The 27,838-nt window shown below is 54.9% G+C and overlaps 2 protein-coding genes across 6 annotated transcripts in view; one reads left to right on the top strand and one right to left on the bottom strand.

The window, feature by feature from the left end:
• The first annotated feature begins 1,477 nt into the window (after window positions 1–1,477).
• On the top strand, window positions 1,478–11,441 carry ZBTB17 (zinc finger and BTB domain containing 17). Of its 3 annotated transcripts, XM_053962985.1 has the most exons (17): window positions 1,498–1,605; window positions 2,814–2,912; window positions 3,365–3,476; window positions 5,202–5,408; window positions 5,570–5,752; window positions 6,013–6,177; window positions 6,256–6,372; window positions 6,740–6,978; window positions 7,072–7,214; window positions 7,685–7,985; window positions 8,308–8,395; window positions 8,882–8,998; window positions 9,077–9,197; window positions 9,351–9,481; window positions 9,559–9,774; window positions 10,768–10,857; window positions 11,063–11,441. In XM_053962985.1, exons 2-17 carry the CDS (start codon window positions 2,907–2,909, stop codon window positions 11,338–11,340), a joined length of 2,514 nt encoding a protein of 837 aa, XP_053818960.1. In that variant the 5' UTR covers window positions 1,498–1,605; window positions 2,814–2,906; the 3' UTR covers window positions 11,341–11,441. The 3 variants fall into 3 exon arrangements, with proteins under 3 accessions (XP_053818959.1, XP_053818960.1, XP_053818958.1); XM_053962984.1 differs by having other exon boundaries at window positions 1,478–1,556; window positions 6,013–6,372; XM_053962983.1 differs by having other exon boundaries at window positions 6,013–6,372.
• Window positions 11,442–15,007: 3,566 nt separating this feature from the next.
• The window catches only part of SPEN (spen family transcriptional repressor), a 65,959-nt gene continuing 53,128 nt past the window's right edge, over window positions 15,008–27,838 (bottom strand). For 2 of the 3 annotated variants that reach the window (XM_053962581.1, XM_053962579.1), the window contains 5 exons: window positions 19,626–27,543; window positions 18,789–19,184; window positions 17,922–18,116; window positions 16,951–17,109; window positions 15,008–16,118 (listed from right to left, as the gene is read on the bottom strand). In XM_053962581.1, the coding sequence (XP_053818556.1) occupies window positions 15,987–16,118; window positions 16,951–17,109; window positions 17,922–18,116; window positions 18,789–19,184; window positions 19,626–27,543 (8,800 nt within the window). In that variant the 3' untranslated portion in view covers window positions 15,008–15,986. The remainder of the gene's footprint in view (window positions 16,119–16,950; window positions 17,110–17,921; window positions 18,117–18,788; window positions 19,185–19,625; window positions 27,544–27,838) is intronic. The other variant, XM_053962580.1, reaches the window with a different exon arrangement.

The following is a 27,838-nucleotide window of genomic DNA, read 5'->3' on the forward strand; positions in this document are numbered from 1 at the left end:
TTGCTAATTGATTTCTATAATTCTTTTATCATCTTGTTGAAATCTCCAGTTTTCCAGGCCTTAATCTCCTCTCTATTTTCTGGTTACTCTAATGTCCTTGAAGGACAGTAAATTTAGGATCCCAGATGTCCAATCTTCAAATGCCTTTGGCTTTATAGAATCTTGTCAGGGTTAGTTTTAACAAACTCAAGGTTTTGGTGATTAATGATCTGAGTAACAAGAGTCTGTGTAGAAACTTAACTAGTACTGGCTGAAGGTGGGTGCTGCTTGCAATTAACTAAAACAACTCATTAAAAATTAGTTAGGAAAGTTGTATTATTTCCAACAACCGGGAACCTTCTCCCTGACAGAAGGATGGAGCCAAGAGAACAAGTGACAGGAAAAGAGGAACGGCATCAAGTTGTGGCAGGGGAGATTTATGTTAGATATACGGAGAATTCCTTCATGGAGTGGGTGGTCAGGCACTGGGACAGCGGCGGATTCGCCACCTCAGGGGTGTTTAAGCAGCGGTGATGTTGTGATTGGGAACACGGTGAGCGATGAACGGTGGCGCCGGCACCGGGACCTTCGAGCCTCACAGCTGTGCTCGGCCTCCTTTGGCCCCTCATGGCCCCTCATGGCTCCCCTCAGTCCCTCACAGCTCCCCTCAGCCCCTCTGGGTCCCTCATGACTCCCCTCTTTCCCTCATGGCCCCTCTGGACCCCTCATGGCCCCTTTGGACCCCTCATGACTCCCCTCTTTCCCTCATGGCCCCTCTGGACCCCTCATGGCTCCTCTCTTTCCCTCATGGCCCCTCTGGGCCCCTCATGGCTCCTCTCTTTCCCTCATGGCCCCTTTGGACCCCTCATGACTCCCCTCTTTCCCTCATGGCCCCTCTGGACCCCTCATGGCTCCTCTCTTTCCCTCATGGCCCCTCTGGGCCCCTCATGGCTCCTCTCTTTCCCTCATGGCCCCTTTGGACCCCTCATGGCTCCCCTCTTTCCGTCATGGGTCCTCTGGACCCCTCATGGCCCCCCTGCACCCCTCATGGCTCCTCTCTTTCCCTCATGGCCCCTCTGGGCCCCTCATGGCTCCTCTCTTTCCCTCATGGCCCCCCTGCACCCCTCATGGCTCCTCTCTTTCCCTCATGGCCCCTCTGGACCCCTCATGGCTCCTCTCTTTCCCTCATGGCCCCTCTGGACCCCTCATGGCTCCTCTCTTTCCCTCATGGCCCCTCTGGACCCCTCATGGCTCCTCTCTTTCCCTCATGGCCCCCCTGCACCCCTCATGGCTCCTCTCTTTCCCTCATGGCCCCTCTGGACCCCTCATGGCCCCTCTGGACCCCTCATGGCTCCTCTCTTTCCCTCATGGCCCCTCTGGACCCCTCATGGCTCCTCCCGGCCTCTCAGCACCGCCCCCTCACTGTCATGGCGGCGCCTCTGCGGCAGGAAGGGGCGGGAAGGTGACCGGGCCCCGCCGCGCATGCGCAGTGACGCCGCCGCCGCTGGGCGGGCCGGGGCGACGCCGCTTCCGCCCGGCGCCAAGATGGCGGCGCCCTTTGTCTGGTCGGTGTCACGGTGAGGGCCGCGGGCTGCGGGTGAGGCCCCGCCGGGCCCGGCATGGCAGGTGCGGCATGGGGGCCCCGAGAGAGTGCTGGAGGGGCTGGGGAGAGGGCTGAGTAGGACACGAGCGCTGGGAGGGGAGGAGGCTGCGGCCTGGCTCGCTGCCTGTGGGGTAACGGAGCCGCTTTGGGGGTCACCCCGGTGCGCGGCTCCCGGTTCTCTGCGGGCAGGCTGCGGTGGGTGCGGTCCGGCTGGCGAGCCCTGGGAAACGGGGGGCTGCTGGCTGTCTTGGGGGGGACGGGAGTTGTCGCGGTAGGAACGAGGGGCTGCCGGATATTGTCAGGGCTTGTTGGCCGCTGTGAGGGGAGCGGGGGGCTCCTGCTTGTCATGAGGGGAATGGGGGTCGGTGGCTGTCGTGAGGGGAGTGGGGCTTCTGGCTGTCATGAGGGGAGCAGGGGGCTCGTGGTTGTCGAGAGAGGAGCGAGCGGCCGCCGTGAGGGCCCCTGCCCGGAGTGTCCCTGTCCGCCGTGTCACCCCCAGCCGTGAGGTGCCTCGGGGCCAGGCCATGGACGAAGCCATGTGTCCCCCGGGCTTGGGGCATCGCCGTCCCCTCGGGCCACCCAAAGATCCTCCCGGCTGCTGGGGAATGGGGGTCACAGCCCCGAGCCAGCTCCAGACACATCCCTGCCCCTCAGGGACGGGGAAAACCGCAAGGAAAACGGGATTTTCCCTTGTTCTGGCGAGGTGACAGCCCCTCCTGGCTGTCCGTGCCCTCTGCGGGCCGGCACGGGTGACACATTTCCTGCACCGGCCGCGTTTCCTTAGTTTTGTTTATGTATCAGAGGCTTCTCCCGAGATTCCAGCCCTCAGCCAGTATTCCAAAGGGTATTTTTCCCCGAGGAGACAAGGGTTGGTCATCCCTGGGCGCTGCAGACACAGGAGGGGTTTCAGGGCAGATCTCAGGCTCAAGTGATGTCTTGGGGTCCAGAGCAGCACCAGCACATCCATAAGCCTGAAATCTAAATAGCCAAGGCATCCTCAGGATGTCCCTCTTCTCGTGTCTTTCTCACTTTATATTTCCTTTTCACCACATTTTTTCCTCTTTGTGCTCATTTCCCCTCTCACAGCTCGCCTTCCGCTTCCGACCACAAGGTCTGCAGCCCTTCCCTAGTCTATGATCCATATTATTATTATTATTAATATTATTATGATGTGGAGCTGCTCTGCTCAGATCAGCTCCAAACTTTATTTTTTTCATGAAAACCGTTGCAGGATCTGTTCCTGGAAATGAGGACAGAGCCCTGTGGGCAGAGGCAGCGAGGGTTGGGGCCGCGCTGTTCCCCGAGCTGACGCACGAGGCGGGAGATGACGGTGGGTAGGAAGCAAACCCCTCTTCCCTTTCATCTTCCCAGCATGGATGGCTGGGTGGTGACAGCCTGGAAAGGCAGTGTTTAACTCACTGTTTTTTTCTAATTTAGGGAGGTTTGGGGGTTTTTAATAGGTAGATGTTCTTGTGGCAGGGAAGGGGAGAGGTAATATTGCTAATTAGCGAGAGTGCTTAGCAGAGCTCGCGTGGGAAGCTCCCTGGGACTGCAGCTGCTGTATTTATCTGTGTGGAGGACGTGGGTGGGCTCATAATGAACTTCTGCATGATTAATTGGATAATGAGAGACTCAACAACCTCGTCGGGGGAGAGGTCGGGAGGGGAATCGTCTCCCCTGAGGGGAAATCAGAGGATGCCCAGTCCTGCATCAGGGGTTTTGCACCTTCAGCACCCAAGACTGGAGGTTTAAAATTGAATTTTTCCATCCCATTTTTCCCAGGATGGCTGCATAGAGACTGACCTGAGCACTTGGAAGAGGGAAATCTCTGGAGGAGAGACGCAACCCTCTGGCCCTCGATCCTCCGGGTATCTCTACTCCCCGCAGCACAGGGGTGAGCTCGGGCACCACTCCTGGGGGTTGGGACCAGGTGTTTGGGATTGTCAAACCTCAGAGTCAGGGGTTTTAGTGGGTAAAGGTAACATTGGCTGCTGGGCATAGGTATAGAGAGCTCATCCAAGCCTCTCCCTGCTGCGCTTCCAAGGGGAGCTGGAATATGACATTACAGGGGAGACTACAGAAAATAGGAAGTTTTTTTAGGGAGGAGTTGAGTTTCCTGGATTTTTACTTCCTTCTCAAAGCTGGGGAGCAAAGCTGAGACAAGTCCAATCCTGGAACGTTAAAAATCATCGTTCAGATGCAAAGTGCCTCCCACAAATTCCCCAAAATACCCTTTTAGTGCATGGAACTGCCAGGATTCCTCAGGTTCTGCTGCGCAGAGAGCTCTCCAAGCACGGACCACAGCCTTGTTTACCCTATAGGGAAAATGCTCCCCCTTTTCTCCAGAGCTTTGCAAACCACACTGGGCCATGCTGTGCAGTATCTTGACCCAAGTACTGTTTTTTCTGGCTGTCAGGGATGTATTTTGGGACAGGCTGGGGGAGTTTGGAGAGCTGGGGGAAAGCCAGGGCAGGGAGTTCATTGCAATGACAAAATGGAGTAGAACGTCCTCTCTGTGCGTGATCCGATGCTGTCAGAGAGGTCCTGGCCTCTCATCCACACTGGGAATGCCCACAGAAGCTGAAGGAATCCCGGGGAGGAAGATCCTTCCCCGAGTGTTGCTGGCAGTCACAGCTGACAGGAGGAGGCTCCCTCTGACCACTGATCACTGGAAGGAACCAGAGCTGGAAGTGCCTGGTGTTGTGGATCCAAACCTCTTGCTTGTTCCTGACTGGAAACTCCTGATTTAAGAGGTGATGAAGTGGAAAAACAACTTCCATGGGCTGGAAACTTTCAGAGACACCGAGCATGGAATCCTGGAGTCTTTCCCCAGCCATAACCTTCCTGCTCCAGTGTCCAGAGCTCTGGAGACTTCCTGCATGAACAATAACTGGATAGTCCCTGTTTCCTTTCTGCTCCCTCCTTGCCAATCCCTTGAAACAATTCCCAATTCCCTTCAGCACCAGAATCATTGTTGGAAGACAAAGCCAAGTGAAAACCCTTCATTCACCCTACGGATGCAGCTCAGGAGAAAATCCACAGTGTGGCACTTTGCTGACAAGGACCTGCTGGAAAATTGGGGATTTGCCATGTTTCCAGCAATTTGCAGCATTCCTTAGGCAGAGCTGTGCTCCAGGCGTGGAGAACTCCCTCCAAACACATAATAAAATATAAAAATTCCTCGGTATCGTGACGTGAGCAGCTGTAAGAGCAGGAGCTGGAAGGTTTGGATGAGCACTCCCATGCTGTGGCTTTGGCAGGAGCTGTGACACAGTAGAGGGACGATGGCACTTGTGTCTGCAGAGGTGACAAGGCTCCTACTCGCTGCTTGGACCAGCTGAGGAGCAATAGCTGTGTTCTGAATATTGTCATGGTTGCTGAAACCATCGTGGCTGTTCCATCAACTCATCCTAGCCCAGTGCTGGAGTCGTGGCTGTTCTAGGAGAGGGTTTGGGGTTGGATTTAGCCAGGAGAGGAGCTGAAATTCACCTTTTCGAGCTGTATTTTAACCACGAGGGCAGTCAGGTCATGTTTTGTGATCTCTCCTCCTCCACAAGCCCTTCAGTGGTTTCACCACACACCTCACCCCCATCCCTGTGGTGTTTTTTGCCTCCCACAGCCATGGATTTCCCGCAGCACAGCCAGCAGGTGCTGGAGCAGCTGAACCAGCAGCGGCAGCTGGGGCTGCTCTGCGACTGCACCTTCGTGGTGGACGGCATCGACTTCAAGGCCCACAAGGCCGTGCTGGCCGCCTGCAGCGACTACTTCCGCATGCTCTTCGTGGACCAGAAGGACGTGGTGCACCTGGACATCAGCAACGCCGCAGGTAGGCCTGGGGTTTTTATCCAGGATCCCTCCCAGCTCCTTAAACAACACAATTCCTCGCTCGGGTTTTGAGGGAGGCTCTTCAGCCTGTTATTTTGAGCATTTCAAAATGAAAGAGTGAGGGGTGAGGACTCATTTTTGGTTGTGTCACCTCCCCTGCAGGCCTGGGCCAGGTTCTGGAGTTCATGTACACGGCTAAGCTGAGCCTGAGCCCCGACAACGTGGAGGACGTGCTGGCCGTGGCAGGTTTCCTGCAGATGCAGGAGATCGTCAGCGCTTGCAACGCACTCAAATCTCTCTCTGTGCCCCCAGAAAATCCCCCTGGGGTGAACCAGCAGCAGATTGGTATGTACCCTCCTGGCTTCCCCTCACCCAGGCAAAGTCAAGATTTACCCACTTGTGCTTCATGCAGTCCAAAATTTATCCACTTATGCTCCTTGGCCACCTTGCAAACCCAGTTCCTGGGTGCATCTGGTGCGCGTGGATGGGGTTTGATCCTCTTGGGCAGCACCAGCAGTTGAAAAATTGCTACTTCTGTGAATTTTGTGGGATTTGGGAATCCTGCTGGCAGCAGCAGCTGGATGGTTTTGCCTGTTGCCTCGCAGGAGCTGACAAGGTGGCGGCCGATAACAAGACATCGGTGGTGGCAGAAGCTCTGGGGGAGCCTGACAAAGCCAAAGCAGCTGCTCCCGACACCGAGGGGAAGGAGGAGAAGCCAGAGGCCGCGGCACAGCCCGAGGCGCCTGCGGAGCAGCTGGCTGGCCAGGAAGGTGAGGCAGCGAGGGGTGACAGCCTGGGTCCTGCTGTCACCCCCAGCACACCCTGTCCTGACACTCCGGCGCTCACAGGGACTGGCGCTGCCATCCAGGAGGATCCCAAGGCCGACGCTCCCGGGCTCCCGCAGCCGTCGGAGAGCGCGGTGGGCAGCGACAGCCTCGCGGCCATGGACACCGCCGGGACAGGAGGTGCGTTGGACAAAGGGGCTGGGACAAAGCTGGGCGGGGCTTGAACCCTCGTTATCTGTGGAATTAATTGTGTGAGTTTTGTGAGGTATGGATCCTCTGGGAGCATAGTGAGGAGAGTTGGGAAATTCTCTTCTGCCTGCACAGGCTTTGGGAATTCAGGGCTAATCCTCTGCAAATGCAAAGTGATTCCAATCAAAGGTGATGATGGATGAGCTTTCACTTCCCTTCCAACTCAGATGTTTCTGTGATTTCCCTGGGGACAAGGGATACCTAATCCCAGTATTCTTAGGTTAGGAAATACAGGTGGATTTTGTGCCTCTGCTGCCACTCCCAAATTTGAGCATCCCCATTTTCTACTGTCCTGCAGAGATGAAGCCGGAAGGGAAGGAGGAAGAAGGGGAGATGATAGTGGAGGAGGAAGATGAGGGTAAAATCCCCGAGGAGGAGCCCACCCAGCTGGAGAACGGGGAAAACACTGAGGATAATGAGTCAGGAAGCACGGATTCCGGGCAGGAGAACGCAGGGGAGCCACGCCTGCTGCGCTCCGGCACCTACAGCGACCGCACCGAGTCCAAGGCCTATGGCTCCGTCACACACAAGTGCGAGGTGAGGCCAGCCAGGCTCCTGGGCAGCAGCTCCCAGATGCCACCAGGTGCCTCGGGGACAGCAGGGTGATAGTGCCTGTCCTTCCATCCCTAGGACTGTGGGAAGGAGTTCACCCACACTGGGAACTTCAAGCGGCACATCCGTATCCACACCGGAGAGAAGCCCTTCTCGTGCAGGGAGTGCAACAAGGCCTTCTCTGACCCGGCCGCCTGCAAGGCCCACGAGAAGACACACAGGTATGGGTGGAGCCAGGGAAAGACACCTGAAAAATGTGAGGTTTGCTGGGAATGGTTGGATCCTTTGCAAATTCATCGGTGTGTTGGGGTATCCGGGAGGAGATTTGTCTTTCTGCCTCTTCCACAGTCACAGGATAGTCCTGAGTTGGAAGGGATCCACAAGGATCAAGTCCATCTCCTGGCCCTGCACAGACACCATCAGAATCCTATCCTGTGTCTGAGAGCATTGTCCAAATTGTGCTTCCCTTTCATGCTGTTTCATGGCCTCCCCATCTCTGGAAGTGTTCAGGGTTGGATGGGGCTAGGAACAACCTGGTCAAGTGGGCAGGTGGGGTCTTGTGGAACAAGATGAGCTTGGAGATCCCTTCCAACCCAAGCCATTCTGTGATTCCTGGATCTGGCTGGGGCTGACACTCAGACTGGGGCAGCGAGACCCCGGTGCTGGGTGTAACGTTCCCCCCTGGTCCCAGCCCGCTGAAGCCGTACGGCTGCGAGGAGTGCGGGAAGAGCTACCGGCTCATCAGCCTGCTGAACCTGCACAAGAAGCGGCACACGGGCGAGGCCCGCTACCGCTGCGAGGACTGCGGCAAGCTCTTCACCACCTCGGGCAACCTGAAGCGGCACCAGCTGGTGCACAGCGGGGAGAAGCCCTACCAGTGCGACTACTGCGGGCGCTCCTTCTCCGACCCCACCTCCAAGATGCGCCACCTGGAGACGCACGACACCGACAAGGAGCACAAGTGTCCCCACTGCGACAAGAAGTTCAACCAGGTGTGATGGGGAGCGGGGAAGCTGGGCCACTGTGGTCCTGGAAGGGAGATTTGACCATGGGATGCAGTTCAGGGCTCTCAGAGCTGTCCTGGGATAGTGGTGTATCCATGAGGTGTAGCTGGGGGTCCAGAGTGGTGCTGAAAGGGTGGATTATCCATGAGATGCAGCTTGAGGGTCTTGGAGCTTGGGAAGAGTGGTTTATCCGTGAGGTGAAGCTTGGAGGTCCCAGAGGCCACTCCAAAAGGGATCCACGGGGATTTGGGTTGCTCCGAAGGGAGACGAGGTGGTTTCGGGCTCTCTCCATCCTGTTCTCCATCCCCAGGTGGGGAATTTGAAGGCTCACCTGAAGATCCACATCGCAGATGGGCCCCTGAAGTGCCGGGAGTGCGGGAAGCAGTTCACCACATCAGGTAACATGGAGGAGGGGGGCTGAGGGGCTGAGTGACAGGACTTAGATGGTCTGGGGGGAGCAGGGAGTATTCTGAGGCTGGATCAGAGCCAGAGGAAGGATTTCATCCCGGCTTTACGGTGCCATGGTTGTGCTGCATGAATTCCTGGTTTTCTCCATGGAGCCACACCCTGGAAAGGGGATCCTCATCCAAATGCTGGAGATAGGGATGTCTCCTCCCATCTTCTCTCAGCCTGCTGCAGAGCCAGAGGGTTGAAATGATCCCAGTGGAGTCTTTTGATCCCCTCAAACACTGGGTGCTTGTTCTGGCTGTCTCCACTTCCACGGTGTTGCCTGATCCCAGGCATGGTTCAGTCAACTTCCCTTGATCCCTGCGCGGTCCCTGCTCCCTGAATAGCACCATGCTTTCCCGAGGGAGCTTCTGGGGCTCTGGGAAGGAGGAAAAGGGGAGGGGGATCTGGTGTCCTTCAGCCTGCCCTGCTCCCAGGTAACCTGAAGCGGCACCTGCGGATCCACAGCGGGGAGAAGCCGTACGTGTGCGTGCACTGCCAGCGCCAGTTCGCCGACCCCGGCGCGCTGCAGCGCCACGTCCGCATCCACACCGGTACGGATACGCTCCTGCCTCCCCGGGGGTTCTCCTTCCCCTCGTGCTCCCCACCCACCTTCTCCTGTGGTTCCCCAGGAGAGAAGCCGTGCCAGTGCTTGATCTGCGGGAAAGCCTTCACCCAGGCGAGCTCCCTCATCGCCCACGTGCGCCAGCACACCGGGGAGAAGCCCTACGTGTGCGAGCGCTGTGGGAAGAGGTGAGGATTCCCCTTGGGAATACCGGGAGGAGCACTTCGGTGGTGGTGGAATATCAGGGGGCACTTCCACTCGCCCTCTGCAGCCAGGTGCTGTTCTCTGGAGGGAGGGTGGAGGTACCATGGATTGTGGTGACCGTGGCCTCGTTCCCCAAGGTTCGTCCAGTCGAGCCAGCTGGCCAACCACATCCGTCACCACGACAACATCCGGCCCCACAAATGCACCGTCTGCAACAAAGCCTTTGTCAACGTGGGTGACCTGTCCAAGCACATCATCATCCACACGGGTGGGTACCTCCCAGAACCCTGCACCGCCCCCGGGCATCACCCCCTCACTCACACCCCGTTCCCTGTCCTCTCCCAGGGGAGAAGCCGTTCCTGTGTGACAAGTGCGGGCGCGGCTTCAACCGCGTGGACAACCTGCGCTCCCACGTGAAGACCGTGCACCAGGGCAAGGCTGGCATCAAGATCCTGGAGCCCGAGGAGGGCGACGAGGTCAACATCGTCACGGTGGCGTCCGATGACATGGTGACATTGGCCACCGAGGCGCTGGCTGCCACCGCTGTGACGCAGCTCACAGGTGAGCTGGGGGCCCGTGGGGTTCCCAAAGGTAGTTCATCCATGGAGGGCAGCTTGGGAGCCATGCAGAAGGGAAGGTTAAGAGTGAGGGGCACCTGGGAGATCTTGGAGTTGTCCTGAAATGGAACATTATCCATAGGGAGCAGCTGGCTGGTCCCAGAGTTGTCCCCAGAGGGAGGTTCATTTATGGGGCTTCAGCTTAGGGGACTCAGGAGGCATCCCAAAAGGGAAATACCCATGGGAATGCAGCTTGGGGTTCTTGGAGGTGTCCTGTAAAGGAGGTTTAATTCATGGGGTGCAGCTTGGAGGTCCCAGATGCCATCCCAAAAGGGAGATTTTATTCCTGGAGAGGAGCTTGGGTGTTCCATGAGTCAGCCTGAAAGGAAAACTTGTCTGTGGGGAGCAGCTGGAGGGGCCTGGAACTGTCCCAAAAGTGAGGTTGATTTATGGGGGTGCAATTTAGAGGTCCCAGGAGCCACCCTAAAAGGGAAGATTGTCCATGGGATGCACCTTGGGCATCCCAGGGCTGTCCTAAAATGGGGGTGGATCTCCAGGAAGCAGCTTGGGGTTCCAGGAGACACACCAAAAATTAGATTTTTCTGTGAGGGGCAGCCTAGGGGATCCCTGGACCCCTTCCAGAGAGGAAACTTATCCCTAGGGAGCAGCTTGGGTGCCTTAGGGCGGTCGTGAAAGGGAGGTTTATCCATGGGGTGCAGTTTGAGGGGCCCGAGAGTCACCCCAAAAGGGAGATTCATTTGTGGGGGGACAGTTTGGGGCTTTTCCATGGGGTGCAGCTTGGAGGTCCTGGAGCCCCCAGAGGCACTGCAGATTTATCCAAAGGCACAGCACCCAGGTCTGGGCAGCCTCACATCCCACTGGAGCCGCTCCCAACCTCGGCACTGGGCAGGATCCACGGCCAGGGGGGAATTCCTGCCCAGCCAGGCCCCCTGATGTCCCTGTCCCCCTGATGTCCCTGTCACCCCCGTTCCCACAGTGGTGCCCGTGGCAGCTGCGGTGACGGCCGATGAGACTGAAGCACTTAAAGCCGAGATCACCAAAGCGGTGAAGCAGGTGCAGGAGGCAGGTGAGACCGGGAATACCGGGAATACCGGGCTGGCTCCTCCCATCCCACCACCCCAGCACCTCTGGGAGTACCAGCACGGGCTGGCAGCTCCCATCCTGTAGAATCTGCAGATTTGTAGAATTTTCTACAAATCTATTTCCTACACCATCGCACCACCCCAGCGCCTCGCCCATGTTGGTGTGTGTTTCTCTCTCTCCCCCGGCAGACCCCAACACGCAGATCCTTTACGCCTGCGATTCCTGCGGGGAGAAGTTCCTGGACGCCAGCAGCCTGGCGCAGCACGTGCGCATCCACACGGCCCAGGCGCTCGTCATGTTCCAGGCGGAGCCCGACTTCTACCAGCCCTACGGCGCCGCGGGCTGGCCGGCAGAGCAGGTCATCCCCGCCGGGGAGCTCCTCTTCCGCCCCCGCGACGGCCCCGAGCCGCCGCCGGCCGCTGCCCCGGCCCCCCCGGCCGAGGGGCCGCCCCCGCCCCCCGAGTGACCCCGCTCCCGCCCAGCCTTTATTTAAGAGACAGCTCGGAAATGGTGTAAAAAGTGTATTTCTGGAAGGAAAGAGATGGAATAAAATGCATTATTTTGTAAGGGTTGGTGCTTGGGGAGGGGGCTGCAGCTTCCTGCCCAGGGGATGTTTTGGGGTTCCTGCAGAGCTGGAGCCCAGTGGGGGGGACTGAAAGACTCCAGTCACTGCTGAGAGTGTGATGTGTTAAAAGAGATGAGAAAGGATTAAAACGGTGGTTTAAGGTTTTCAACCCCACCCAGAACAGCAGATGGGGATTTCTGGGGTAAAGCCCAGGAAGACCCTCACCTGCTGACCCCCACCGAGGGAGGGGTGTGGAGGCAGGGGAGCTGCCCCTGTTTGGGGGTAAAAACAGGAAAAAAGGTGCTGCTAGATGGAGGTAAGGCATAGGAGCCTGTCCTGCCCCACCTGGTGTCTGGGGCACAGCTGGGCACACCCACAAGGTACCCCCCCCCCAGGCCCTGCAGCTGGGAGGGGGGGCTGGGGGTGTCAGGGGCCATGTGTCCATCCTTATCCGTCTGTCCGTATCCCAGGGGGGAAGTGCTGGCTCCAATCTTGTCCCCCCCTGCTGGGGCTGGGGGCCTGCAGGACCCCCAGCAGGTGGGAAGGGCAGGAGCTGTCCAGCTGGACACTCCTCCCCTGCTCCCCAGGGTGGGGAGGGAAGGGAGACACGCATGGACAGGGGCACGTCCAGCCAGGACAGACGGACACAGAGATGGCTGCAGGTCCAGCTGGACACGTGGAAAGCTCCGTGGATGGTTGGACAGTGGCAGAGACACATGGATGGGTCACCTTTGGGCTGGACACAGCTTCATGTCCAGTTGGACAGCTGGACACGCGTCTGTCCATCCATGTGCCCACCTGTGCCACCATCCATGTGTCCATCTGTCCTCATCCCTGCTCCCCAGCCTGGGGGGGGGCTGGAGGATTCAGGACAGGCTGCGCTGTCCAGCCGGACACATGGACAGGGCTGTTGGTGGTTGGATGTTCAGTGGAAATGGCTGGACGGACAGACAGACAGACACAGGGATGGTTTGACAGGCAGACACAGACAAGGACATGTCCAGCTGGACACACAGACAGTTCTATGGATGGACTCACGGCTGGTTACGTTCACAGCCAGACAGAGGGACCATTGCATGTCCAGCTGGACAGACAGTTGTACATCCAGCTGGACACACAGCCATTGTACAGACAGACAGACAGACAGACACCTGCTCAGCCAGACACCTTCATCCTCCACCCATGGGCATAAATGCCCCAAAAATGCACTTTTCACCCCAAAGACCTCTTTCCAAACCCAGCAATTTCACACCCCACAGCCCCATGTCCGTCTGTCTGGGCCCATCCCTCTGTCCATCTCCAGCCCAGGCTCTGAGAATGGGGAAGGGTCCGGCCCGATCCCGACTCCAAATCCATGGACAGGGGAATGGGGTGGGGGCGGGGCAGGGGCGTGAGGGGGCGGGGCAGGGGCGTGAGGAGGGTGGGGCAGGGGTGTGAAATAGCTGGTTTTGGAGCAGGGCCTTGGGGCAAAAAAATGCATTTTTGGGGCATTTATGCTCATGGATGGAGGAGGAAAGTGTCTGGCTGGGCAGGTGTCTGTCCATCCGTCCAGCTGGACGTACAATGTCCGTGTGTCCAGCTGTACGTACAGTGTCCAGATGGACGGACAGCTGGACACATGGCCCTGGGGATCGATGGACATGCAGCTGGACAGACAGGAGCATTCAGCTGGGAATGGGAATAGTGGATTTGTCAGATGGACAGAAGAACAGAGGAGTGTTCAGATGGACAGATGGACATTGTACATCCAGTTGGACATTGTACATCCAGCTGGACAACTGGACATTGTATGTCCAGCTGGACAGTTGGACATTGTGTATCGAGTTGGACACACAGACATTGTACAGTCAGTTGGCCAGACAGACAGACACCTGCCCAACCACTTTCCTCCTCCATCCATGAGCATAAATGCCCCAAAAATGCATTTTTTGCCCCAAGGCCCCTCTCCAAAACCAGCGATTTCACACCCCTGCCCTGCCCCCCTCACACCCCTGCCCCACCCCCACCCCATTCCCCCGTCCATGGGTTTGGAGTCGGGATCGGGCCGGACCCTTCCCCTTTCTCAGAGCCTGGGCTGGGACGGACACAGGGATGGGCCCGGACAGACGGACATGGGGCTGTGGGGGCAGGGCAGGGGTGTGAAATCGCTGGTTTTTGGAGAGGGGCTTTTGGGGCAATTATGGCCATGGGTGGAGGAGGAAGGTGTCTGGCTGGGCATGAGCACATCCAACTATCCAGAAGGAAATACATTTGTCCATTTACATTTGTCTATTTGGACGTCTGTCCATCTGTTCATCTGTCTGCAGCCCAAGCCTGTGTGTCCAGCTGGATGTACGATGTCCGTGTGTCCAGCTGGACACTCCCGTTCTGTCCATCTGACAGATCCATGGGATGGGTGGGTGAAGGGGATGGGCCTGGATGGACGGGCAGGTCCAGGCCCAGCTGGGTGGAGGGACATTGCACGGACAGCTGGACACACGGACAGTTCACACCTGGCCAGACACACAGGCAGTGCCCCCCAGCCCTTGCAGAACACCCCAGAAATGCCCCTTTTTACCTCAAAGGTACCACTCAGAAACCAGCAGGGTCGGACCCTTTCCCTGTGCCCTGGTAATCCTCGTGTCCGTCTGTCCAAGCCCCATCCGTGTCCGGGGTCTGTCCATCGGTCCTGCCTCAACCCCCCCTCCCTGGGGGAAGGGGGAAAGTCCAAGGCCCCACCCTGACCCCCGCAGTGGGACTTGGGGGTCACTGTGGGGTGTCCCTGGCCAGGCTCCCAAAACCCACCTCCATCTTGGGGCACCAGCAGCCCCTTTTTGTCCTGGTTTTACCCCAAAACAGGCTCCATTCTGCCCCCCCCACCCTCAGCCCGGGGGTGCAGGGTGAGGATCTACCCTGGTTTTGGAGGCCACCCCCCAAATTCTGTCCTAAACGTCCTTTTTTACCACATCTGCTTGATTTTAACCCATTTACACCAGCCTTGATTAGGCTTCCCACTTGCACCTGGCAGGGATTTGGGTGGAAAAGCAGTGAAAAACATCAAGTCTGGCTCTTACATTTCCACGCATGATGAATGTCAGTAATGCAGGGATTTCAGTGAGGAGTTGGTGAGTGGTGAGATTAAAAGTGGGGGCAAACCCCGTGATTTCAGTTTTCACAAGTATTTACGAGACGGGAGGGAAAATCAAGAGAAATTGGATTTAGTGTGGTGAAATGACCATTGTTCCCGGTTGTTTTTGAAGGAGGTGGGTGACCCCTCCCCGGCAGCCCAAGCTCCCCTTCCCCGCTCCCCCTCCCCACGCCGAGGGACGAGGTCGGGGCGCCGACGTGTTTTGTATTTTTTAATAAAGTTCGTAATCCAATGGACACACAAAACAAAACTGCGCTGAGAAAAAAAAATAAACCAAAAATAAACCAAAAAAAAACCAAGTTCCATAAATTAATTAAGTGTTAGGGGAGGCGAGGGGGGCCAGGGCAGAGTCTTTGTACAAGTGTATAACACTTCCACAGCTGATGAGACGAGGGGATGTTTAAATGAAGCGCACTTACAAATGAGTGACAATACAAAGTCTGAGTATGAAAATAAGATTTTTTTTCTCTGAAAACACATTTTTGGCACAGATTAAAAAAAAATGTATGTTGTGGGGATTTGATTTTTTTTTTAAAGTCAGTATTATATATATTTATATATATTATATATATATTTATATATACACACACCCACTGAGTTCTGCATATCCCACCAGGAAGGAAAAAAGCTCTCCCTTTTGTTTTGTTGTTTTGTATTCTCTTGTTTTTCAGTGTAAACTGTACATCCCAGATGAAGAGAAGACGGCTGCAGCAGGGGCAGGTGGAGGAAGAGGAAGGTTCACATCCGGAAAAAATACCCCCCCCCCAAAAAATAAACAACCCCAAAAGAAGGAAAAAAAAACCAACAAAAAACCCAACAAAACAACCAATAAAATAAAAAATGACTGTGAAATGCTCCTTGACCCACAAATCTCAGCAGAGTCCCTGCGGAACGTCCACGGCGCGGTCAATGTGTGTCAAGACATCCAGAACGTCACAGCGTCTCCAACTGTGCAAAGTCCGAGTCACTAATTTAGTGCAAAGGCAGTTCAGGTTCTTTTTTATTTTTTTCCTTTTTTGTTAAAAAAAATAAGCCATCCTTTTCTCTTTTTTTTTTTTTTCTTTTTTTTCTTTTTTGTGTGTTTTTTTTCCCCAAAAAGGAGGCACGGGAACCCAAGCCCAGTCCACCTGCTGAGTGCATCAGTTGTCCATAAGCTAAAGCAACATGTAAACATCCAAGGTTTGATCGAGGCCGGTCGGGCAGGAGGCTGGTTTCTGGCAGCATATTTCTTGTTTCATAACCTTCTCTCCTTCTTTTGAATTAGTTTTATTTTAAAATTAATTTTTTGTGTGGTTTTTTTGTGGGCTTTTTTTTTTTTTGTTTGTTGTAGTTGTAGTTGTTTGTTTTTTGCTGCAGGGCCTTGGAAAAATTAAAAAAAATTAAAATTAAAATAATAAAAAGTCAGTAACTGGTAAACAGCTCATACCGACGCGATGACAATCATCAGGTGAGGAGAGATGTTGGAGATGCTGGCGAGGAGGTCTGGGGCCAGGCGGGACAGGTGGCTTTCCGAGAACTCGCAGGGTGGGAAGATCTGCAGAACGTAGGCAGGCTGCAGGGAGGGAAAAACCACAGATCAGAGACAACCCATGCCCACAGAGGTTTAAAAATGGGACATTTTGGTGATGTTAAAGGATCCTAAATCTTGTGTAAGGAAGAAGCCGTGGGTTTTGTTTCCCAGGTGAGGAGTTTTCCACACCGTATGCTGATTTTGCTGGGAAAGGCAGAAAAATTCCCATTAATTATCATTTCAGTGGTTGCTCCAAGCACTGGGCTCATTCTGGGCTCTTTACACCCAGAATTAAATTACACACAGGTTAACTGCAATCAGTGCAGCAACACACCTGGAATAAACCCTCCACGGCATCAAATGCATTCTGCAAGGAAACACCAGCTGTCCTGGAAAAATCAGGATATGGGGAAGAGACCAGGACTCTACTTCAGAGATAAAGAACTGGGAAATGCATTTGGGAAATGCTTTTCAGCCCAACTGGGAACACACCAAACACACATTTGGGGTTCTTTTGGCTTTGGGGTTGTTTTCATAGATTCCATCAATAAGCATATTGATCCCATCAATAATTTATGGATCCCATCAATAATTTATGGATCCCATCAATAATTTATGGATTCCATCCATGTGTTTGATGGCTGATGGAAATGTGGGGGTTGTTTGACCAATAACCCCAGGCAGCTCCAGCAGAAGCCTGAGCTGCCTGTGCCATTAGGGACTGGTTTGGTGTCCCTGTGGCACTTGCAGGGGTTCTGTGCCCGTGCCTTTGGGGGTGGTTTGGTGTCCCTGTGGCACTTGCAGGGGTTCTGTGCCCGTGCCTTTGGGACTGGTTTGGTGTCCCTGTGGCACTGCAGGGGTTCTGTGCCCGTACCTGGTTGGAGCCGGGGTTGGGGACGTTGATGATGCCTGCAGCCTGCTTGGCCTGCAGGTAACTGATGAAGGCGGCCTTGAGCGACTCCGTCTGACTGACCACGTCCTCCTGGTCCCGGCCGCAGGGCAGGGCCAGCAGCAGGCAGTAATCGCTCTCCACCTGCAAGGGAAGGACACGCTCAGGGAAATGCTGATGAGGGGGTGTTTTCCAGCCATCCATCCACTATCCATGGGGGAAAATCCTCACATTAAACTCCTTGATGTTACAATTTGTACCCCATCCCCAGAAGTGTCCAAGGTCAGGGCCACGCTGGACAGGGCCTGGAGCAACCAAAGATACTGGAACGTGTCCCTACCCATGGCAGGGGGTGGGATGGGCTTTAAGGCCCCTCCAGTCCAAATCAATCTGGGATTCTGTGATTCCAATACTTGCTGAGAGCTCAGCCATGGTGGAAAAGACTAAAAATGGATTTTCATGGCCACCTGAACTCCCTACCCTACTCAGGCACACTGAAGCCAGCAGGAGTTTGTCCCCAGGCTCAGGGTGACTCAAAGGTTTCCCAGCTCTCATTGCCTTTTCCCTAAGTGCAGTGTAAGAGCTATGGTTCATCACCTGCAATCTGTGTTGCACTCCCTGGGTTGAAGGAATCAGTGTTAATACTAGGATCCCAAAACAGAATCATAGGGATCTCCTGGATTGGAAGGACTCCACAGGGATCATCAAGTCTAACTCCAGGCCATGTACAGGATCCCAACAATCCTTCCCTGTGCATCCCTGAGAGCGGAGTCAAAACGCTCCTTGGGCTCTGGCAGCCTTGGGGCCGTGCCCATTCCCCAAGGAGCCCACATGACAGAAGTCCAGGTTTTGGGGAGCCCTGGTGGTTTCCAGTCCCGCAGCTGGTGAGCCAGAGATTCCCAAACTCCAGCTCTGAGATTCCCAAACTCCCTCCCTGCCCCAGCCCGGGCCCTCACCATCATTCTGCGTGCGACGCCCTCGAGCTGGGAGGCCTCGAGCCGCATGCGCTGCGCGATGCGCAGGGGGGGCCCTCCCTCGGGCGCCGGCAGCGACCGGTGCGCCAGGACGTTGTTCCCGGACACGAAGTGCAGCTGCACGGCCGCCGTGTCGTTCTTGAGAGCCAGCAGACCCTGCCAGACAATGGGGTATTTCTGGGAAGAGAGGGAGAGAGTATTACAGGCAAAGCAAGGAGAGTGGGATCTGAAATGCTGAGCTGCTCGGCTGCCACCAATACTTCCACTGGAGGTTAAAAGGCTCAGCAGAGATGTAGCACCAGATCAACCCTCTACAGGCCAGGCTTGGGTTACATCCTGCTAAATCAGGAATTCAATCCTTTTCCTTCCAGCTGGGTGATCCCATCATCCCAATCCCTTGGCTGCCCACCCAGCACAAGGCTGTTCCTGAATGCTGTGCTCCCTTTTACAAATGTACAAATTGAGAAATAACAGAAGAACTGCTCGAGGTTATATGGGAGACATTTGGTGCTGAACAAAACTCTCAGCTCCTTGTTGGCACCTGTTCCTCCCTCCTGCCTCCCTCCTCTTCCTCATTTTCTACACTTGAGTGTTTTTTCCTTTTTATTTAAATGAAATACACCAACACTCTCCTCTGCCTATGAGGAAACACTTTCCAGGAAAATGCTGACTTGTAAAACTAACTTGGAACACTAAACATGGCTAAAATCCATCAAGGACAAAACAACCCAAAACCCAAACAATGCCTTTCCTGCATCTGAATTTTTTGATGCAAGAAAGGTCAGATTTGGTGCTATGGCTGAGACAGAACCAGGTAATTTCCCCCTGGATCAGGGGCATGACACTCACTGTCAGCAGCTGGACCATGTCCACAGGTCTCTGGGACACAGGGTGAGGGGATGGCTCCTGCTTGAGTGTGGACTGGGGCTCCGGACGGCTGAGGGGCGGCCCCGAGGTCGTGGGGATGAACATGGATTGCTTGGGAACTGCCTGCGGCTGGTGCGGCGATGGAAGCTCCTGCTTCATGGAGATGGCGACGGGCGAGGGGTAGGAGGTCTGGCTCGTGTCCCCTTGTGCCCTCTGCAGGTGGACGTGGGGGTCCATCTGTGCCGTGTGCCTGTTCACAGGGGCGTGGTGACTCTGCTCCGGCCCTGCTGCCGACGGGCCCTTGGGATCCTGCGGGATCTGAGGGGTCTTGCTGCGGACTGGCTGGCTGGGGTGCGAGTGCTCGCCCTCCGGCAGACCCTGGGAAGCAGGCAGCGAGGAAAGGAAAGATGTTTAGGCTGAGGGTGTATTATAAGGCTGCCAGGACACCATGAGATTCCTGGTGGAGCCATCCGTGTCACAGCAGCAGCCCTGCTGCCGCAGCACCCGTGACAGTCTCCCACTACCAAGACCATCTGAGCTGAAACCCCACTCCTTGAATCCTACCCCAAGCCCATCCTTAGCCACACCATCCATCCAAGGACACCTGAACCACGCACTACCTTGGTACTGACAATTCTCCCCGACACCACATACAGAAACCTGTGGGCACTTTCCCCCCTCCTGGGTGGAGCTCCAGAGTGGTTCAGGAAATGGATTATTTTGGATTCCTCTAAGTAGCATTTGAACCCCATTTCCCATAAGAAACAGTTCAAACCCCTCCAGATTCCAGGCAGACAGGTAAAGGGTTTTCCTTCTCACCTGGGACGGGGTCATGCTCCGGGAGGGCAGCCCAATGGACGAGGCGCCCGGGAACTGCGGATGCCCAAGCTGTGCCGTGTGGTAATTCCTCATGTCACCGTACACAGAGCGGTAATCGTGGAAGGAGCTCCCGGCGGGATGCATGATCTGCACCCCGTGTGGGACCACCACGGGCTGCGTCAGGGGCAGCCCGGGCAGCTGGCTGCCCGAGGGCACGCTGAGCAGCCGTGGCTCGCTGTGGGGAGAGTGGGCCATCTTGCCTTCCGAGGATTTGGGAGTCTCTTTCCCGGGCTGCGGGGTCTTACTGACCGGGGGAGTTTTGACGGCCCCTTCGGGCGTGCGGGATTGTCGCGTTTCCGAGTGGTGCTCGCCCACGGCGGCCATGTGCGGGTGCATGATCATCCTGACGTCCCGCGGGACGTTGTACTGCTCCAGCCGCAGGCTGCTGGGGTGCATGCGGTAGTCGGGCTGCATCACCAGCACGTCGGACTGCACCGGGGCTGGCCCGCGGCACACCGCAGTGTGGTGGAAGTGCAGCTCCTCCTCGGGGGGATGTTGGGAGGACAGGGGGGGCATGACGATGTCTCGGATGGGTGCTGGCTGGGGTGTGCTGGATCGCTGGGGTTTCATCTCCATCTGGGGTTGCAGAGCAGCTCGGGGGGAGTGGAGCGCTTCCGGGCGGATGCCGTAGAGAGGAGGGGTGTTCATCCTCACCTCACCTTGGGATAGATGGCCCAGGGACACAGTCTGTGTTACGCTGTGGGGGGGCATGATAACAGATTGCTCGGGATGCATGCTGGATATGTACTGAGGAACGGGAATTCCCGGCGCCAGCATGACTGGGGTGCTGCTGGACAAAGCCGGAGACGAGGTACTGCCGGGATGACAGGCCCGGGGAAACGGCGACGGCGAGTGCCCGCTGGTACGCGGCGAGTGCGGCTCCTGTTTGGTGACCCCCAGGTGGGAGATGGCCCGGTCGGTCGGGGTGCTGGGGCCCGAGCTGACGTGGTTCGCTTCCGAGTGCATCTTCCCAGAGAGGGAAGGGTGGTGAGGACTAACCCCAGGACTCAGGTTGGAGGGTTGCAGAGTCTTTGTCTCCACTTTCAGAGAAGCTGGGTCAGACAGTTTTTTGTTCACGACCATCTGGTTATGGACCAGCACAGGTGGAGTGTTCACGGTCTGTGTCAGGACCTTGCCAGGCTGCGACGCCGGGGTCTGGACAGCGAGGTGGGACGAGTCGGGCTTGTCCAGCACGGTGCGCTCCTGTTTGACGGAGGAGATGACGGGCGAGGTGTTGTAGGGCTGTGTTCCGAGTACCAAGGAAGAATGGGTGGAAACAGTCCCGTAGCCCGTCGAGGTCTGGGAGCCTTTTGGTGCCGGCTGGGATGGCGTGATAGGCTCCTGTTTAATCTGAGACTTGGATACAGACTGCTGGAACTCAATGTCCACAGCACTGGCTGGGGGAATCTGGCTGATCTTGGCACTGATTCGCTGAGGGCCTTCTGTCTTCTGCCCTGAGTAACTCAGGAGCACCACACCCTCCGAGGTGTTTACCCGCAGCCCTGGACTGGACCCAGTCTCCACAGGCCTCTCCTCGATAATAGACATCGATCCTGGATGAAACCTGCTGTTATCATTTGTACTTGTCCTCTGCTTAAATTTCGGCGAGGGAGCATTGACAAGGCAGGTCTGGGTTTGGGGAGCTTGTTTCACCAAAGTGATCCTCGGAGCCTCCTCCAGATCCACGCTGTGAGGCATCCTGCTGATGACAGAAGTGGCTTTGGGAGCAATCACAGTGTTGACCTTTTCCTTCTCACTGAACACTGGCGCTTCGGCCACCGGTGGGTCCAGGGCGTTGGTGACAGGAACAGCCGGTTTCTCCTCGGAAACTGGCTTGATGGCCTCCACGGCAGGGTGGAGAGGTGCCTCCTCCAGGCACGGCGCGCTCACCGGCTCCGTGTGCGTCGTCGTCACGTGTGTGGAGGTTATACTCGTCGCTGAGACATATTTGGGCTCCATGAGTATCTTCCTCAAAGTGCTGGAGTTTGTGTCAATATCTGACGCCTTCGTGTCCGGTGGGAGAGCGGGTGGGGGTGTGGAACGGGCACGGGGCTCCTCGTGCCTGACCATCCACTCTGGCACCTTGGCAGCACCGGAGTGAAGGGGGACGATGGCAGTGGGCACAGGGGTGGGCAGCTTGGCTGCTGCCGCAGGGACAGCAGGAAGGGCTGCGTTTGGGGCACTTGGTGGCGTAATGGCAGCGTTCTCCAGGGGCGACCGGATCTTAAATCCGCTCTGACTCCCCTCATCGAGGGGGACCGGTGGGGCGCCCAGGTCCAGAGGAGCCGGAGTGGGCACCTTTGGAGAGGCGCTGCTCTCAGGGACAGCCTCATGTGCAGCCACGACATCAGCAGCCACAGCCTTGGTGACATCAGAAGCACTTGGCTCCATGGATGCTGTGGGTTTGATTTGCTTTTCCTCCTTTGAGGCTTCTTCAGGTTTTGTCTTTACTTCATTGGCCGGGGGTGATTTGCTCTGCACCCTCTCTGGCTCAAAGGTGTTGACTTCGGTGGCGTCGCCCTTCCTGCTTGTGCTCTTCTTGCGTCTCTGCCGCGTGGTTTTCTGACGGCCCTTTTCCTTACGAGCAACTTCGGCCTCCTGCAAGGTCTCGGCCTCCTGTGCAGAGTTGGAAGATTCACTGAAGCTGACTTCAGACTCCTTGCTCTCAGTCTCCAGCGCTGACGGGACAGAGCCAGGCACAGGCTGCACCACAGGCTCGACGGCAGCCTCGGTTTCTAGGATATTGTTCACTGCCTGATCTGTCTCAGGCTCCATCTCCTCCTGAGGGGACTGCAACACCAAGGGCTCTGTGGGGATTTCTGCCTCAGATTCAGCAGGATATGTTGGTGGTGCAGGGAAGCTTTCTGTCTCCCCAGAAATGTCATTGATGATGGAGCCGATGGCTGCTGCCAGCTCCGTTTCACTGGCCTGGTGTGCGGGTTTATCTGCCTCCTCCTCCTGACGGACTTCAGCCACATCTGTCGTTGGCTCTTTGTAGGCAGCAATTGTCGGAGGAGTTTCAGTGAGTTTTGCAATGTTCTCCACTGCCTGCTCGAGCTCAATCTGCTTTGCTAACTGGGCAGCTTCAGGCGACTGCTTGGGTTCCCGTGTCACCTCCTTTTCCATTTCTGGGAATGAATCTTCTACCTCATTCTTAGAGAAGTGGGGTGGCAGGATGTCCTCTTTTGGAGGGCTCTTCATCTTGGGTGGTGACACTGCCACTGACTCTGCCTCCTCTTCGGTGGGCCGCAAGGCACCCTTGACTTCATCAACGTTGAGGCGTATTTCTACATTTTTGAGGCACACGGATGCCTTATCAACAACGGTTTTGGTATTTTTGTACCTTCCCCTTTTGGATTTCGTAACCTTTTCTGGCACAGGCTTCTTCTCAGTGATCTCAACTGTGGGGATTTCTAGCTGATTTTTCTCCACATCCAGTTCCTTCCGATCACGTTTCTGCTCACTTGCTGCTGGCTCTTTCTCAGTGGCTTTTGCTTTATTGTTGTTGTCACTGATGCTTGATTCCTGACCGCTTCTTTCAGCAGCATCTTCAGATTCAGCCGTGGTATCGGCTTTCGGTTCATTCTTCCCTTTCTTCCCCTGTTGGCTGGCAGCAGCTGACGAGTGAGTGTGCGTGAGCTTCTGGGATCTAGGAGACCTCCAACCCTCTGCAGGTTTAGGAGCTTCCACAGTATCTTTAGTTTCAGCCTCCTCCACCTCTTGTTGTACCGGTTCGGCCTTTATTGGAGAGATGTCCTCCTCTGGTTTACGGCGGGTTTTGGGAGGTCTTCCCCTCCTCGGGGTTGTGGGAACAGTTGTCACTGTTTCCTGTGGTTCCTTTTCCACTCTCTTCCTGGTGGATCTAGTGACCTCCATGGAGTCCTTCACTGGAGATGGGCCTTCGTTGTCCCCTGTGGTAGCATAGACTGACCTCACATTTCTGCGCCTGGTCCGGCCTATCGGCAAGCTCAGTTCCACGTTTTCCGGCTCTGCAGCAGAACTCGGGGATTTAGCAGCATTCCTAGAAACCTTTTCTGCCTCCACTTTCAATTCGGAAAGCTTCTGGGTCTCCCCACGAGGAGAGCTCGACCTTTTCAGTTTCTCACGGTCAATTCTTTCACTCTTCCTCGTGACGGGCTTTTCTGTGACATTAGCTGCAGCCGACTGCACGGGAGTCTTGGACCGTTTACTTTTGTAGGACTTCTTATCTTTTACAACAACCGGAGGTTCCACTTCCATATCATTGTCAGAAACGGGCGGCAGGACCTCAGCAGCCGCCTCCACCTTTTGACTCACACCAGCATCGCTGTTGGCAGAGGGTGGAGGATTTTCCTCTTTAGGTTCTGCAGCCTCATCTGACTTCTGAACTAGCTTGGGCGGAGGTGGAAGCAGCTGGGCAGCCTCAGGTTCTGGATCTACACTGATGTCTGCATCGGAAAACGAGGCCCCAGGAGTGGGAGGTTTGGTATCCAAGTACGAAGGATGCTCTGTTGCCACAGCATCTTCCTCTGGTGCCAGGGTTGTAGCAACAATTTCTTTACTCGCTTCTACAACTGGCGGAGGTTCTGTTTGCTCAGGAGGTTCCATTTTGACAGGAGCAGCAAGGTCAGGAAAAGGTTTTTGTTCCTCTGCTGCAGCAGCAGGTTCAGAAAGTTTCTCTTCTTTGACAGAAGCTGGTTCCGCCAGGACCTTTTCACTCACTATCTTCTCGGGAGCAATGGGAGCTGGTTCCTGTGGGAGGACGGTGACTGAAGAAGGACCAACAACTGAGGAAGGTTTATGTTCTGTTTCTTTACTATCAGGAACCATTTCTGGTGTTTTCGGCCGGTTTTCTTTATCTTCCTGTTTCTCCACTTCTTTTGGTTTCTGATCTTTCTCCTTTTCTTTCTGCTGCATTCGTGTCAGCTCAACAAACCTACTGTGGAAGAGAACCACCGGCTCTTGCACCAAATCAGCCGTACTGTTTGTCCCATCAGAGGAGGACTGTCTCCCATACAGCCTTCCAGAGATGAAGTCCAGATCATCATCCTTCCTCTCTAAATGCTGCAGGCGTTTGGAGTCCTGTTCAAAGATTGAACTGTGCAAAAACCGAGAAGCAAACAGTTCCTGCCGCTCTTGTTCCTCCTCTTTATGATCTTCTTTCTTATCATCCAGTTTTCCACCTTCGGAATCAGTTCTGATTTTTTTCTTTTTCATATACCAGGATGGAATAGGTCTTGGAGCAGAGTCAACCTTCTCTTTGTCTTTATTGTTTCTGAAACTAGCAAATCTTGAATCCCAGTCTAGAAAGGACCAGTTTTCCTCTCTGGAGGAAGAGAGGGATTTAGCCCTTTCAAGCAAGGCCTTTGTGTCAGGTGTGATTGTCTTGTCCAATGCAAAAGAGTAGAATTTGTTTCTTTCTAAGGAACTAGACTGGAGTCTTTCCTCTCTTTCACGGAACTTCTCTTCTCTGTCCCTTAATAAAAAAGACAACCTGGAACTCTCTAACAAGGACGAGGCTTTTGGGGAATGGGGTTTGTTTTCACCATCGTCATCTGAATCCGAAGGCACCTCCCCAGGTTCCAGGTCTCGGACAGACCGTTTCCGTATACTGTCTCTTTTCACAATGCTGCTTGGAAAGCTGATATCGACTCTCCCAGGCTCTTGTTTCACTTGGGTTTCCCACCTACTCGAGTCTTCCTCGGAACTCAGCACAGAGAGTTTTATTTTAGCCATTTCTGCCATCTGCTCCCTTCTGCTGGAATCATAAGGATTGAATTTCAGCGAGTCCTCCCTCACAGTCATGTTGGAGTATGAAAGACTCTTTTCTTCTATTTTAGGTGACTCTTTGGTTTCCTTCAATGGCATTAACCTTGGAGAATCGAGCGTGTCATCATCCTCATGGAACGGGAAGTGCCTGATGCTTGGGGAACAGGACATCCTTTCAGAGTCCTCACTCACCTGACGGGAACTTCTGTAGTTCCTTTCTCTCTTAGTGCTGATTTCGAAGTCAAACTGGTCAGTCTTTTTCCTTTTACTTGGTGGAGAGTCATCAGTGACGTCTTGTGGAGGCTTTCCCACCTCGTGAACCAGACTCCGCTTTTCATATTCATCCACATCTTTCTTTGGACTGCCAAACTTCTCTGACTTCGCTATCTCCATTTCCAGCTGCTGTTTCAACCTGCGACTTTGCTCCATCTGTTTTCGGTAGCTCTGCGTGTGGTCAATGTCGATGCTGATTTTCTCCTCCGTATCAGCTGACTGAGGTTTCTCTTGGCCAAGTTTATGGTCTGGTGTTTCTTCAGGAAGGCCGGTGTAGTTCTTCCTTGCGTCCTCTCTCTCCGTTCCCTGCTCGTCCAGCAGCTGTACCTGTTTATGCTGAGGTTTTCCTGGGTTCAGTTTTTTAGGAGGGAGTTCCTGAACTTCCACAGGTTCCTCAGGTGCCTCCATGAGCCTTGCCTGCAGATCTAGGGTGGGACGCATGCCAATCCCACCAACATTAAGAGTGTCCTGAATTTCTTTGGGACTAGTAACAGGAATAAGTCTTTCCAGTTTGAGTTTTTTAGATTCCCTTTTAAGCATCTCTTTCCTCAGGGGTTTTCTCTCCAATTCTCCTTCCCTTAACACTGGTGCTTCTCTAGACGATGCCGTTGCATCAAGCTGCTTTTTCAAAACCATGCGTGCATCCTCCTCATCTTGACTGCTCCGTTTTACATCCAGTTTTTGCCTGTCAGGTTTTGGATTCGCATCAGCAAAACGCCTTTTACGAGCCTCCAACTTGTCTAAATCCACTGCGTTGGCCCCCTCGGAAGTTTGCTCTGTCTTCAAGTGCTTTTTGGGTTTCATTTTTCCCTCCTTGTCCACTACTTCGATATGACTGGCAAGGGCTTTCTCCTTCTGTACCTTGGTTCTGACAGGTTCTAGTTTAGACTGCTCAGACTTGGCTTGCTCAGCCTGGGATGTCTGGGTTTTCTGTTCAAGCAGTGGGGATTTCAGAGTGTCGTTATCCAGCTTTGCCCTCAGTTTCTCCAGTGCAGGCTGATCGATCACTTTCCCCTCCTTTTCCTTCACACGGGTCAGCACAACACAGGGCATCAGTTCCAGGCGGTTCTTTGCTGTCCCTTCTTTGTCACCCCTCTCTTTGCTTTGTTTACTGTTGCCCTTCAATTTTTCTGGGCTGGGCTCTCTCTCATTCTCCTGATCCGTTTCCGAGGACTGAGAGCTGGGCGAATGGATTTTCGCTTTTCGTTTCTGCTTATCTGTTTTCTCCTTTTCTATTTTTTCCAGCTTTTCCTTCCTCACCAAGCGCTTTTCCTTGTCCACCCTCTCCTGCTCGAAAACACGCTCTTTCTCCACTTTCTCATTTTTTGCATATCGTTCCACGCGGGCTTTGTCCAGCTTGTCATATCGTGGAGGAGACAGCGAGCTGCAGCTGCCGCTGCGATCTGAGGACCTGCTGTAAATCCTCCTCTCCGAGTCGCTCTGCAGCCGTTCCGACTGCGAGGGGGACGCTCCGGGGCTCTGCGGGCGCCGGGAGTGCGTCGGGCTCTGGCTCCGCTCGATCGGTCTCCGCTCGTGGTCTCTGTCCCGATCGGATTCGAACCGTTCCCTCTCCCTCTCCCTCTCCCGTTGCCTGTAGCTGTATTCCCTGATGTCCTGCTCGTACGGATCTCCCCGGTAATCCCGGTACTCGCGAGGGTCGTCGTAGTATCGTGGGTCGTAGTAGTCTCCTTGGTAGGGATCCCACTCAGCATAGAATTCTCTGCCCCGAGCTGGGTATTCCCGCCGAGGATCTTCGGGATACGTCCCTGGCGTCCGAACGGTCTCGTAGTAAGTACGGTCAGGGGCGTACTCATAGGATCCTCTTCGCTCGTCTCTGCTAAACATAAGAATAAACAGATTCTAGGTCTCCTTCTCAACCAATGTACTCTGTTACCATAGTTTTTTCTTATGTAAAGAAACCATTTTCTGATTTTTTTTCCTACGTGCATCAAGGCAGCTGCACACAGAGGTTTGGCAAGGAATCTGTGTGCAGTGGACTAAATACTTTTGTTAACTTATCAAATACCAAATGTACTTCACGGGCAATGTCATAACAGCTCTTTCAAGTATTGTTTAACCACCCTCACTCCTTTGTTTTTGTTAAATTCAAACCTTGCATGAAATGAAGGAAA

The sequence above is a fragment of the Vidua chalybeata genome, chromosome 22, assembly GCF_026979565.1.
Source record: "Vidua chalybeata isolate OUT-0048 chromosome 22, bVidCha1 merged haplotype, whole genome shotgun sequence".
Lineage (NCBI taxonomy): Eukaryota > Metazoa > Chordata > Aves > Passeriformes > Viduidae > Vidua > Vidua chalybeata.